The sequence below is a fragment of the Hemitrygon akajei genome, chromosome 30 (genome assembly GCF_048418815.1).
Source record: "Hemitrygon akajei chromosome 30, sHemAka1.3, whole genome shotgun sequence".
Taxonomy (NCBI): domain Eukaryota; kingdom Metazoa; phylum Chordata; class Chondrichthyes; order Myliobatiformes; family Dasyatidae; genus Hemitrygon; species Hemitrygon akajei.
Window position 1 is genome coordinate 41,629,512 of NC_133153.1, and position 13,277 is coordinate 41,642,788.

Sequence of the window (13,277 nt, forward strand, 5' to 3'; positions counted from 1 at the left end):
ACTGTTTCCCCATCGATACTGCCTGACCTGCTGAGTTCCTCCAGCATTTTCAGTGCATTACCTTTAAATCCCTACAGTTGTGGCTGCTTATACATAATAATCAACCCTTGGGAATGGGAATTAGAAAGTTAACACAAAAGGTAATTTGTAAGCCAGTAACGTTCCTAGCCTTCCTGGGATAGAGGATCTACAGCATAGATACAGATCCTGCGGCCCATATGGTCCTTAGCGACCACAGCTTCCTCCCTTCTAGTTTCAGTTGTCCACATTTGTCCCATAACACTCCAAGCCCTTTTCCTCCATCTGCTTATCCAAATGCCTCTTAAATGTTGCAATTGTATCTGCCTCGACTGCCCTCTCTGACAGCTCAATCTCAGTTCCCTTTAAATCTCTCCCCTATTACCTTGTATCTGCGCCCTCTAGTTTTGGACTTTCCAACACTGGGCAAAAGACTTACCCCATCTTTCATGACTTTATAAACCTCTATGATCATTTATGTAGTATCATGTTCTCCAAGCAAACTGTTCCTGCTTTCTCCCGTAAGGTCAGAACCCAACCTCTAAATTTGCATCAACATCCTGTTATTCTTGTCTACTTTGCTCAGCTATTGAACCAGCTGTGTTACTGCCAATTAATCATCATCCCCCAGATTCACATGGATAGTCTAATTTTTATGACACTGACCCATCAATTCCCCATTGAGGACCCCAGGAGTTCTTCACGATCCAGTACTTTGTCCCTTTGGTCTCTCCATAGCCCACTGCTAACACGGCGTGGTTCACTTTGTCTGGGGTCGAAGCGCAGTGTTTGCTGTCAAAGGATTATTTTAAAAATAAGTTTCATTAGCAATACAAGACTTACATTTATTATTATTAATAAAGATACAGGTGGAATAGACCCTCCCAGCCCTTTGAGCTGCAACACCAGCAACCCACCGATTAAACCTCAGCCTAATCACGAGATAATTTACAATGTCCAATTAACCTACTAACAGGTACGTCTTTGGACTGTGAGAGGAAACCAGAGCACCCGGAGGAAACCCGCACGCTCACATGGAGAACGTACAAACATCTTAGAGACAGTGTGGGAATTGAATTCCAAACTCCAAGCTGTAATAGTGTCGTGCTAACCACTACACTACCATGCTGTGCAATTCAACATCTCCCATTCCAGAACTGTCCGCAAGAACTCGCACAGTGTAATTACAGCGGCATCTGTAACAGAGGAGGTATAACTGCAGAGTGACAGGTTTATATCAGCATTTCACATTGTAAATATAGACATTAAATTTTGTACCAGAATCTTATGATGCCCTGATTTAGTTCAAGTTTCTCTAGTTGCTTGTGTGTTACATCAGAACTCAACTTTTTTTTTCTTTTTAGTAAGGAAACCTACTAGAAGTGATCTCAAACATCTAAAATATTCCAGAAGTTGTCAGAAGTAAGATTTTTGCAAATCTGGATCATTTCGCCTGAAGAGTGGTAGAACAATGGATTAGGTTATGGGGCATTTAACTTTACTGAATGGCTCAGAGAACAAGTGAAGAAATCTGAAAGCAGGTTTGAGAGAAGATTAGTTCATGGGGTTTATTGATGTGTTTGTACTCTCTCATATTCCTCTTTCCTGGGATTCCAGACTCACCTCTCAATAACATAAGATTAAAGGGCAGCTTTATGGAGTTTACGAAGAGTTTGATAGGGTAGCCACAAAGAAAATGTTTCTGTTGTACAGAAGCCCAAAACTGGGAATCATAAATATAAATATAACTAATAAATCTGATTAAGGAATTCAAGGGAAACCTTTGTACCGAGAGGATGATGAGGATATGGTCCCCTCAGGGCTCCAGGTAACTCTGTACCGAGGGGATGATGAGAAGATGGAAGTCTCCTCATATCTCTAGGTACCTCTGTACCGAAAGGACAATGAGAATATGGAGGTCTCCTCAGGGCTCTGGGTATCTCTTTAGCTGGAAGACAATGAGAATACTGTATGGTGATCTCCACATCAAGAATTGCACTGTATGTTTCAATGTACATGTGATGAATAATTCTGAATCTATAGTTCAGAAGCAATGAGGGAAAATCTAAGTAAGTATCGGAGGGACAAAGGAACAGAAGAATATACTGGGAAGATGACCAAGCACGGTGTAGCATCTAACAACCACACAAATGCACTCGTCTGATGTTAGTTAGAATCTGTTTGGCAATTAATTGGCATAGTGTCTCAAATAAACAAAGGGAATCCTGGCTATTTTCTCGATTAGTTTTTGCTCTTTTAGAGTTGTCCCAGATAAGTGACTGCCCCATTAACCGGTGATCTGGTTAACCAGGATCCATTGTGTTTTCAATTTGAGTATATTTTGGATTCAAGAAACTTACTTGGAATAAATGCCTCTGTCGTAATTGAGAAAATCGTCAGTCACTTGAAAAGCAAAACTGACAGGGTTGATTCTTCCCACAGCATCTACCATGCCATTTTCATCGTACTGTAAGGCAAACAAAGTATTAGACTGACATACTTCCTCAGGTACTATAATAACACAGCGGACATACTGCTTGTTTAGCAATCTAATTTTTGTGTCATTTTGATCAGCATATCCTTCATAAACATAGGAGAATATGCAGATGCTGGAAAGCCAGAGCAACACACACAAAATGCTGGAGGAACTCAGCAGGTCAGGCAGCATCCATGGAAATGAATAAACAGTCCATAGATACCACCTGACCTGAGTTCCTCCAGTGTTTTGTGCGTGTTGCTCTGGATTTCCAGCATCTGCAGAATCTCTAGTGGTTTATGAAGGAAATGCTGATATATATCGGGCGGAGACTCTTCATCGGGACTGGAAAGGGGAAGCAGCCAGAATAATAAAGTACAGAGAGGGGAAGGAGTATAAGCTAGAAGGGGATAGGTGAAGCCAGGTGGCTATGGTGGGGGGGGGGGGTGGTGGTGGTTGATGAAGTAAGAAGCTGGGAGGTGATAGGTGGGAAAGGTAAAGGGCTGAAGAAGGAGGAATCTGATAGGAGAGGAGAGTGGACCATGGGAGAAAGGGAAGGAAGAGGGTCACTAGGGGAGGTTATAGGCAGGTGAGGAGAAGAGAGGTAAGGGAGTGGCTGGAGTGAGGAAATGAAGAACAGCATATCCTTCAATAGTTTTCATTAGCAGTAAGCTATGAAGGTCAAGCTTCAAATTAGTATAGAGCATCAATTTCTATTCACAGAAGATAGCCTCAGTTCTGTTGTTCCTTGACAGTAGGTGTTTATTGGATGCCTCCATTGGTCAGGGTTGACAATGGATGTTGTGTCCTGTCTACGTTCGATACACAAGCCAGGGCAGGTTTATTAATCATTTGCAAAAGGCTTGACTTTTAATTTTCTAAAATTCCTAAGACTTCCTAAGACTCTCAACCAACAGAAATAGTTTCCCTCAGCCTATCTTATTGCACTTACTGTGAAAGCATTCTGCAGCAATTTAGATTCCATGGATCTTGATAAGGACAATCTTGAGAGGTTTTATTTCTTTATTTATTCATTATGAGATATATGGAATACTTGTGAAGTTCAGCATTTATTGCCAACTATAGCTTGGGAAGGTGATGCCGAGCCACCATCTGGAACTATTGTAATCCTTCTGAAGAAGGTACCCCACTATACTGTTCCAGGCACTCGATCTAGCAATTTCTTGGTAACTTAACTCTCGATTAGGTAAAACTCCTTTCAAGACGAAGGGATGGCGGCCACTCCCCAAGGTGTTCAAGAGGTATTCTACCCGGAGATTCTGATTGGTTGAATGGGACCTGAGCTTGCTGACCAGACCAGACCAGAAATGTTCTCAGTACAACTGAAACGTAACTCCTGTTCCCTTCAGTCTTTATATCCAGGGACTTTACTATTTTTAATTAAATATTTACTCATTTATGTACATGATCTCACAGACTTTGCAGACTTCCAGTACTTTTTGCTTTTCACCATCCGGAAAACATTCTGTTGTTAAAGTGGAAAATGGATGACCTCTTGTTGGAATTCTTCCCCCACACCATTCCCCAGTCACTTCATCTATTATCACTTTGATCTTTGCTGCTTCTCTGTGTAGTTTGGTAAGGCGCAGAAAGTCCGTCTGGGTCTCTGTCTGTCCTTGTGCACACTAGTGTGCCTATAGCCTGGAGAGAGTTGTATCTTGGTGACTGTGAAGCTGTTTGTGTGTGATTGTTAATAATTACATGAAAATTTGCACCAACCTCTGTTATATTGACCACATCTTTGACAAACGCAGCGGCTTTGCTGGGCTGGAACCTGCAAGTTGCATTCTGTTCGAAACATAAAGAGGAAGAGTGAATCATAAAATGAATATTAACTGCAGTTTGCTAGATTCCTTTTCTTGCTCTGTAACATAGCTGTTGAAGTTGGGTAGACTTTCGATTAGAAGATTTTATGTCTGGGTTTTAGTTTAAAAATTTTGAAGAAAAGTGTATTATTCTTTTATTACTTTGTGAGATTAGTGTGTTTCCATTGCAATCCTTCAAAAAAAAGGATTATCTTTCCTAAGGCAACAAGAACAATGTAATACAAAATAATCCAGGGATGGGCTTACCAAAATAACAAACCATTTGAGGAACTCAGCACGTGAGGCAGAATCTATGAAGGCAGAAGGATGGAGACCCTTCATCTAATCATGACACAGGGTCCTGATCTCTGCCTTCACAGATGCTACCTGACACATCAAATTCCAACAGCAGGGTCTCGGCCCGAAATGTCGACAGCGCTTCTCCCTATAGATGCTGCCTAGCCTGCTGTGTTCTACCAGCATTTTGTGTTGTTGTTTGAATTTCCAGCATCTGCAGATTTCCTCGTGTTTGCTCTTTAAATTCCAACAGCAGTTCGTTTTTTTGCCCCAGATTAAAATATTTGTGGGGGATGGTCCCGGAGTTCTGGGTCTTGGGGCAAGGTTTAATTAACAGAGTTTGTGGATTGGACTCTAGTGTACATTATGATGTGTATCTGGTTGCTCCTGTTTGTGGGTGATTTTCAATCGGGGCAGCTTGCAGGTAACGAACACTGAGCTGAACTGAATATGCCTGGACCCTTTCCATTTTGTGTTTTATACTCTTTTTTTCCACTTTTTTTTATTGCCATTGGCATGGTTTGTTTTTTTTGTGGGCATGGGAAGGTGGGGTTTCATGTTTTTCTCAGAATAGGTCCCATGGTTTTCTTTGTTTCGTGGCTATCTGTGGGGAAGATGAATCTCAGAGTTGTGTACTGTATACATACCTGGATAATACTTGTACTTTGAATCTCCTTTTTCTCTCCAAAATCCTGTACATCTACAGCCAGCCTTCCTTCCTCTCACACCCAAACTCTTTTAGGGTTAACTCTTCCTAAATTTGACTATTAATTTTCTATGATTTTAAAAAAATATACACAAGGGCACAGATGTTCCTATAAATAATGTTTCCATAATAGATTTCCATAGATCTTCTTATAGAAACATAGAAAACTTACAGCACAATACAGGCCCTTCGGCCCACAAAGTTGTGCCGAACATGTCCCTACTTTAGAAATTACTAGGCTTACCCATAGCCTTCTATTTTACTAAGCTCCATGTACCTATCCAAAAGTCTCTTAAAAGTCCCTATCGTATCCGCCTCCACCACCGCTGCCAGCAGGTATATACAACAGGTAAATTCACACAATGCCCCATTATTCTCTACCTGCATATTATTGTCCACTCCCTTCGTAGACTACTCACAGTTCAGTATCTTATCTAGCATTTTATCATCATGTTTTGGATACATTACATTTAATTCTCTCATTGGGAATGGTCATGGGGAGAAGGCAGAAGAATAGGATTTGGAGGAATAATAAATCAGCCAAGATTGAATAACGGAGCAGACACTCTAAGCTGAATGGTCTTATGGTCAAATACAGATCTGTAGTTCCTCGAAGGTTGTGTCACAGTTAGATATGTTCACGATGAGAACTTCGCTGGCCTTCATATATCAGAGTACTGAGTACCGGAATTGGGATGTTATGGTGACATTGTATAAGACGGTGTAGCCAAATTTGGAGCACTGTGCATAGTTCTTGTCACCTACCATCAGGAAAGATATCAATATGATTGAAAGAGTACAGAGGAAATTTACACTGATGTTACCCAGACCTGCGGACCTGAGTTAGGGAGAAGGTTGAATAGGTTAGAACTTTATTCTGTGGAGTGCAGGAGAATGAGGGGAGATTTGCTACAGGGTATACAAAATTATGAGTAGTATAGATAGCTTAAATGCAGGCATGTTCTTCCCACTGAGGTTGGGTGGGAATAGAACTAGAGGTCATAGGTTAAAGGTGAAAGGTGAAATATTTAAGGGGAACTTCTTTGCTCAGAGGGTGGTGTGACTGTGAAATGAGCTGCCATTGGAATTGGTGGATATAGGTTGTAACATTTATGAGAAGATTGGATGAGTACATGGATGGGAGGGGTATAGAGGGATATGGTCTGTGCGGGTCAATGAGACCAGGCAGAATAACAGTTTGGCACAAACTAGATGGGCAGAAGGGCCTGCTTCTGTGGTGTAGGTTATTAATGTAGATCATACAGTAAATAGACAGCAATGATTCCTAGGGTATGCAGCTATTTTAACCACTGCTACCCCAAGGTTCATTCCCACTCTATTTTCTGATAACCCCAACCTCACAAAATCTTGTCCAGCAGTCTGCTGCATGATCTCTGATCAAAGTCCTTCTGAAAATGGCCCCTCCGCTGCCTCTCTCTTAGCTTCCTTATACCCACTGCTAGTTACACCTTTAGAAGATAAAAAAGGTTAGTGAAACACGTCTTCCTTTTTGAAACCATGCTGATTCTGCCCAGTCATCTTGTTTTTCTCTGAACTTCCTGATACTGCACTTTAGAAATAGATTCCAATGAGTCAGAGTTTGATAGCAGGAAAACAGCCCTCTGTGTCCATCCCAACCCTTCTGCTCAACTACATTAACCCCCATTGGTTCCTATAGGACCACATTCTTATGCATTGCTCTTTTAAACACCTGTCTAAATATCTCTTCACTCCAGTTATTGTATCTGATACCACCACTTCCTCTGGCAGCAAGTTCCAAATATCAGTCACTCTGTAAAAATAAAGTTTCCCCTCAAACATCTGGAAATCTCCAGGAAGGCCTTCTCGTTGCTGCTGCTGTTGTGAGGTCTGGGTCTCTGCTGAGAAGAACAGGCCCCCAGTCCTCGGGGTCACGTTGCTGGTGACCGGTGGCGGGGTGTCGTAGTGCGCTCGGCAGAGGTTGGTGCTCAGAGAGGCGGTGCCAGAGGGGATGGTCAGAGGCTCAAAGGTTCGACGGACTCGGAGTCCGCTGCGGTCGGGGCGATTTCACTGTGTGCTGCGTCTGCAAGGCTGGGTCTGACGGACCTTTTATTGTGTGCTGCGTCTGCGAGGCTGGGTTCGACGGAGCTTTCATTGTGTGCTGCGTCTGTGAGGCAGAGTCCAGCGCCGTGGAAGTCCATAGCAGGGGTATTCCCTTCTGCCGCCTGCGTGGGATGACGAGTCTATCTGGACCCTGAGAACTTGTGGAAACTGTGTGGTGGTTTCTTTTGAACTTACAATCTTTTAACATCTTTGGACTATTTTTACTGTGCCCATGGTCTGTTTTTTTTAAATCAATTATGGTATTGTCTGAACTGTTGTAACTACAAACCCCATTTCCAGAAAAGTTACATCATCAGAAAAGTTGTGTTACATGACCTTTCCTTTTAATAACACTTTTTAATCGTTTTGGAACTGAGGATACCAATTGTAGTAGATTTGCAATTGGAAATTTTGTCCATTCTTGCTTGATAAAAGACTTCAACTGCTCAACAGTCCGTGGTCTCCGTTGTCTGATTCTCCTCTTCATGATGCGCCATACATTTTCAATAGGAGATAGATCTGGACTGGCAGCAGGCCAGTCAAGCACACGCACTCTGTGTCTACAAAGCCACGCTGTTGTAGCCCGTGCAGAATGTGGTCTGGCATTGTCCTGCTGAAATAAGCATGGACATCCCGGGAAGAGACATTGCCTTGATGGCAACATATGTCTCTCTAAAATCCTAATATATGCCTCAGAGTCAATGGTACCTTCACATACATGCAACTCACCCATGCCGTGGGCACTGATGCACCCCTGTACCATCACAGATGCTGGCTTTTGCACCTTTCGCTGATAACAATCAGGATGGTCGTTTTCATCTTTGGCACAGAGAACTTGACGCCCGTTTTTTCCAAAAACTAGCTGAAATGTGGACTCATCTGACCACAACACACGGTTCCACAGACTTTTGGTCCATCTGAGATGAGCTCGGGCCCAGAGAACTCGCCGGCGTTTCTGCATAGAGTTGATGTATGGCTTCCTCCTTGCGTAATACAGTTTCAAGTTGCATTTCTGGATGCAGTGACGGACTGTGTTAAGTGACAATGGTTTTCCGAAGTACTCCTGAGCCCAGGTGGCTATAATTGTCACAGTAGCATGACGGTTTCTTAGGCAGTGCCGCCTGAGGGCTCGAAGATCACGCGCATTCAACAGTGGTTTCCGACCTTGCCCTTTACGCACTGAGAGGTCGCTGAATTCTCTGAATCTTTTCACAATATTATGTACTGTAGATGTTGAAAGACCTAAATTCTCTGCAATCTTGTGATGGGAAATGTTCCTTTTGAACTGACTAACAATTCTCTCATGAATTTTGGCACAAAGGGGTGAGCCATGACCCATCCTTGCTTGCAAAGACTGACCCTTTGATGGACGCTACTTTTATACCCAGTCATGATACCTCACCTGCTACCAATTAGCCTGCTTAATGTGGAGTCTTCCAAACCGGTGTTACTTGAATATTCTTTGCACTTTTCAATCTTATTTTAACTCTGTCTCAACTTTTGTTGAGTGTGTTGCAGCCATCAAATTCTAAATTTGTGTATATTTACAAAATACAATTAAGTTGGTCAGTAAAACTATTGAAAATCTTTTCTTTGTACTTTTGTCAGTTAAATAAAGGCTCATGTGAATTAACATATCATAGATTTTTGTTTTTATTGCATTTTGGAAAATATCCCAACTTTTCTGGAAATGGGGTTTGTATATGTTAACTATAACTATATATAACTATGTGGTTTTGTGTAGGTCTTGTAGCTTTAGTTTTTGGGTGGTAGAGTTGGTCTCCTGACTTGGTGTGTCTGGGTAGTCTTGTTTTGTCTGGTGGGTTTGGAGCTCCTTTCCGGGGAACGCGCTAAGATGGCAGCACGATATTAATACACAACAGCCTCTCCAGCCTCTGGATTTGGGGATTACCAAACATTATGTGGATTTTCTGGTGTAGTCTGTTTTGTCATATCATTCTGGAGGAACGTTGTCTCATTCTTTAACTCCATTGCATTTGTGGTTTCTAAATGACAATAAACTGAAACAGAACTGAACTGAACTGAAACCTCCCTTAAAATTCCTTCTTCTCAACTTGAATATACAGTATATGTTTTAGGAACAGCTTCTTCCCCACTACCATCAGATTGCTGAATGGACAACAAACACACGTACACTAACAAGAAAAACTCTGCAGATGCCGGAAATCCACCCCCTCCACCTTTTAACTCTACCCTCATATTTTTTTTCTGAAGGGTCTTGGCCCGAAACATCGACTGTACACTTTTCTGTACATTTCGTGTGTGTGTACACTACCAAATTATATTTTTCTTTTTGTTTTCTTTTGGCACAAGTTTAATTTAAGGGTGACAGGACGGAGATACATCTCTACCAAAGGAGGTGTAAGGTGCTCCTTCCCTCTGCTAGAATGCAGGTCTCCCATAGGCAAGGTGTAGCACCTGCTTAGCCCCTGAACAGGGCCACGTAAAGCCATGGGGGCAGGTGGTGAATGGCCGTGGGAGCTGCTGGTACAGGTCACAAGTCCCGGCCAGGCAGACAATCTCTGAAGAGTATTGATAGCAGTTGAGGTCATCCAACTTGTAAAGACACTGCCCAAAAGAAGGCAATGGCAAACCACTTCCATAGGAGAATTTGCCAAGAACAATCACGGTCATGGAAAGATCATGATCGCCCACATGGTGATGATGCAGCACATAATGAATGAATAAATTTAATTTAATTATACATTGTTTATTATGCAGTTCACTGTACTGATGCTGAAAAACAACATAATTTACGACATTTGCCGGTGATGTTAAAACTGATTCTGATTCTTATGGAATAAATATTCATGCCTGTTATCTATGCCTTTTACAATTTTATATACCTGTGTCAAGTCACCCCTCAGTCTCCTTCACTCCAGGAAAACAAGCCCAGCCTGTTCACCTCTCCCCATAACTAAAGCCCTCCGATCCAAGCACCACGGTGAACTTGCTCTGCACTCTCCCAGTGCAAACACATCCTTCCTACAGTTTGACGAGTACTATCTTTGAAACACTTCACTGTACATAATTCTCCAAGTGTCAAGATGGTGCTAAGCTGCAGTCTCCATTGAGGTCATAACTCAGCCTTAGTTGATTTTTTAAATTTCGTAAGGATGGTTGGGGTATAGTGAGGGGGGATGGGTATCACACTAGAGTTTAGGGACAGGGATGTGGGAGAGTTAGATATCAGGACAGAGTCTGGTCCTCCATTTCATGCTTGAAAGCCATTGACATGTATATGGATGTTGGACCGGCACGGGTCAGTGTATCCTGGGATTGGAATTAAAATGTGAGCAGGAGGCACAAGGGCCAGTGAGTCGGCGAGCCCAGTGTGTACAAGCCTGGAGTCTGTGGTCCTGTCATCATCAAGTCTGAAGGTGAAGACCAAAAATCAAAGCCCACTGGTAGTATAGAAGTCTGGAAGTTGAAGCCTGATGGGCAAAGTCTGAACATTGGTCATGGGATTGGAGGTAGGTAGGTGGGGGGGGGGGGGGGGGGGTGGGTGTGTGTGTGTGTGTGTGTGTGCGTGTGCGTGAGTGAGGGAGGGAGGGAGGAGGGGCTTGTTTTTCTGTTGTTGTTTGTTGCTTGTTGTGTTTTGTTTTATTGTGTTCTATGTTGTTCTGCCAAGCATTGTGGGCACACTGCATTGGCACCGGAATGTGTGGCAGCACTTGTGGGCTGCCCCCAGCACATCCTTATGTTGTGTTAGTGGTTAATGCAAACAATGCATTTCACTGAGTTGCACTGCACTTCAAAAGTTAATAGATTAAACAAAGACATAGTTAAGCAAGATGCCCTTTAACCGTATAGTTACAAATATAAATTCTCACCCTTCCTTCATAAGGATAATCCTTTTCCGTTTCTAAACCATGGTTGTACTTTATGTATTCAAATGCTTGACTTGGCAGTCCCCTGGTGAAATATTTAAAAAACAACTGTAAAGCAGAAAATAGCCACAGGGAGTTGTATAAAATCAGTTCCTGTTTTATGATGTCAAAAGCATCAAAATCATAGGATGCAGAGTTCATTACTTTGGACAGATTGTGCACAGAATTGAAATTGCCTCACCATACTATAGATAGTAATAATCACATTTTAATTTGAAACTTTAAGTAGCTTATGAACTCCTGATTATTATGTTTTTTTTAGTGGATAAACATTTGTAAAAGGAATGTAGTTGGATTTGTCACAAAGAGAGATTACCCCTATCCCAGAACAAGTGAGGGACCCTTTATGGAGAAGGCTATATTTCATTAAGAGTTTGAGGAGAATTCGTATGACATCTAAGACACTCATAAATTTCTACAGATGTACTGTGGAGAGCATTCTGATTGGTTGCATCATTGCCAGGTATGGAGGGGCCACAACACAGGAATAGAAAAAGCTGCAGAAAGTTTTTAAGCTCAGTCAGCTCCATTATCGGCACTAGCCTCCCCAGCATCGAGGACCCCTTCAAAAGACGATGCATTAAAAAGTTGGTATCCACCATTAAGGACTACCATTACTCAGGACATGCCCCCTTATCATTGCTATCATTAGGGTGGAGGTACAGGAGCCTGAAGACAAACACTCAATGATTCAGGAACAGCTTCTTCCCCTCGGTCATCAGATTTCTCAATGGATATTGCACCCATGAAAGCTACCTCACTAATTTTTATAGTTTTGCACTACATATTTAATGTAACTATTTAATATATATATATATATACTGTAATTCACATTTTTTCTATTATTATGTATTGTACTGCTGCTGCAAAGACAACAAATTTTACATTTACCGTTGATATTAAACCTGATTCTGATTCTAAAAATTAGTGGATGGTCAACTTTTAGTCCCACATTCAAAAAGAAGACCTTTTTGAAAATATGTAACACGTCACTGAATCAATCACTCACCCTGAGCAGCCATGGTTGTTAAAGTTCTGAGCACAGTCTATGAGCTGTTGTTCTGCCTAGGAAAAGTTTTAAAATATCTTAACCTCATGCAGACTTAGAATGATGATCAATAATAACTGATAGCTTACACGAGGGAAGTTTGGGAGCTACACTTACCAGTGTAAGAAGATGATTGGACTTTATTGCAATTGCAGATTCCAAGCACCCTGTAGTGGAAAATGTCCAACAGCTCCCACATGCACCCTGTGGAGAACACAATATATAAATAACTTTAAGACTAGAACCAGACAAGAGGTTTTATTCTGTGCCTAAAGTATCTTAGTTGTTCATACAGTGGAACTTAGAAGTTGCTTAGAGGGCCAGGACCATAAATTCCACAGTAGAAAACCCTTCCTACTGTGTGTCTCCCTCTCTACTATACTTTCATTTCTAATTCACTAACTTGGACCACTGTCTTGTTTCTGCCATAGCATTCTCCTACCTATAAAGTAATAAAGTATTTCACATTTAAAATAATAGAGATTCAAAGCAAATTTATTATCAAAGAATGCATAAATTATATATCTTGAGATTTGTCTGCTTACAGACAGCCACAAAACAAGGAACCTGAATAACCCAATTTAAAAAAAGACCAAAGCCAGAGAAAGAGAGAAATAAAACACATCATTGTGCAAACGATAGAAGCAAGCTGACAGCATTCCGAAACAGACCGAGTCCCCAGATCCGCTCCCAGAGTAGGCCCAAGTCTCAAGTCCCAGTTTATCACACCAGTGAGGCAAAAACGCACAGCAGCTGGACCAGCTCGCGGCCTCAGCATCGCGGGAAAAAAGTGAACATTCGCGGGACAGTGTGCAAAATCAGCCTGACCCTCGCCTCCATTCCCATCACTCGGGCTTCCAGTCTATCTGTGCCAGCATTTAATTTGTCCAAGCATAAATAATGATCATCTAAT

The 13,277-nt window shown here is 41.9% G+C and overlaps 1 protein-coding gene across 1 annotated transcript in view; it reads right to left on the reverse strand.

Annotated features, from left to right (window-relative positions):
* Positions 1-13,277, reverse strand: part of ctsh (cathepsin H) — a 37,899-nt gene that overhangs the window by 3,120 nt on the left and 21,502 nt on the right. The window contains exons 6-11 of the mRNA XM_073032699.1: positions 12,482-12,568; positions 12,326-12,381; positions 11,260-11,341; positions 4,235-4,303; positions 2,379-2,485; positions 685-810 (exon numbers count right to left, since the gene is read on the reverse strand). Of these exons, the coding sequence (XP_072888800.1) occupies positions 685-810; positions 2,379-2,485; positions 4,235-4,303; positions 11,260-11,341; positions 12,326-12,381; positions 12,482-12,568 (527 nt within the window). The remainder of the gene's footprint in view (positions 1-684; positions 811-2,378; positions 2,486-4,234; positions 4,304-11,259; positions 11,342-12,325; positions 12,382-12,481; positions 12,569-13,277) is intronic.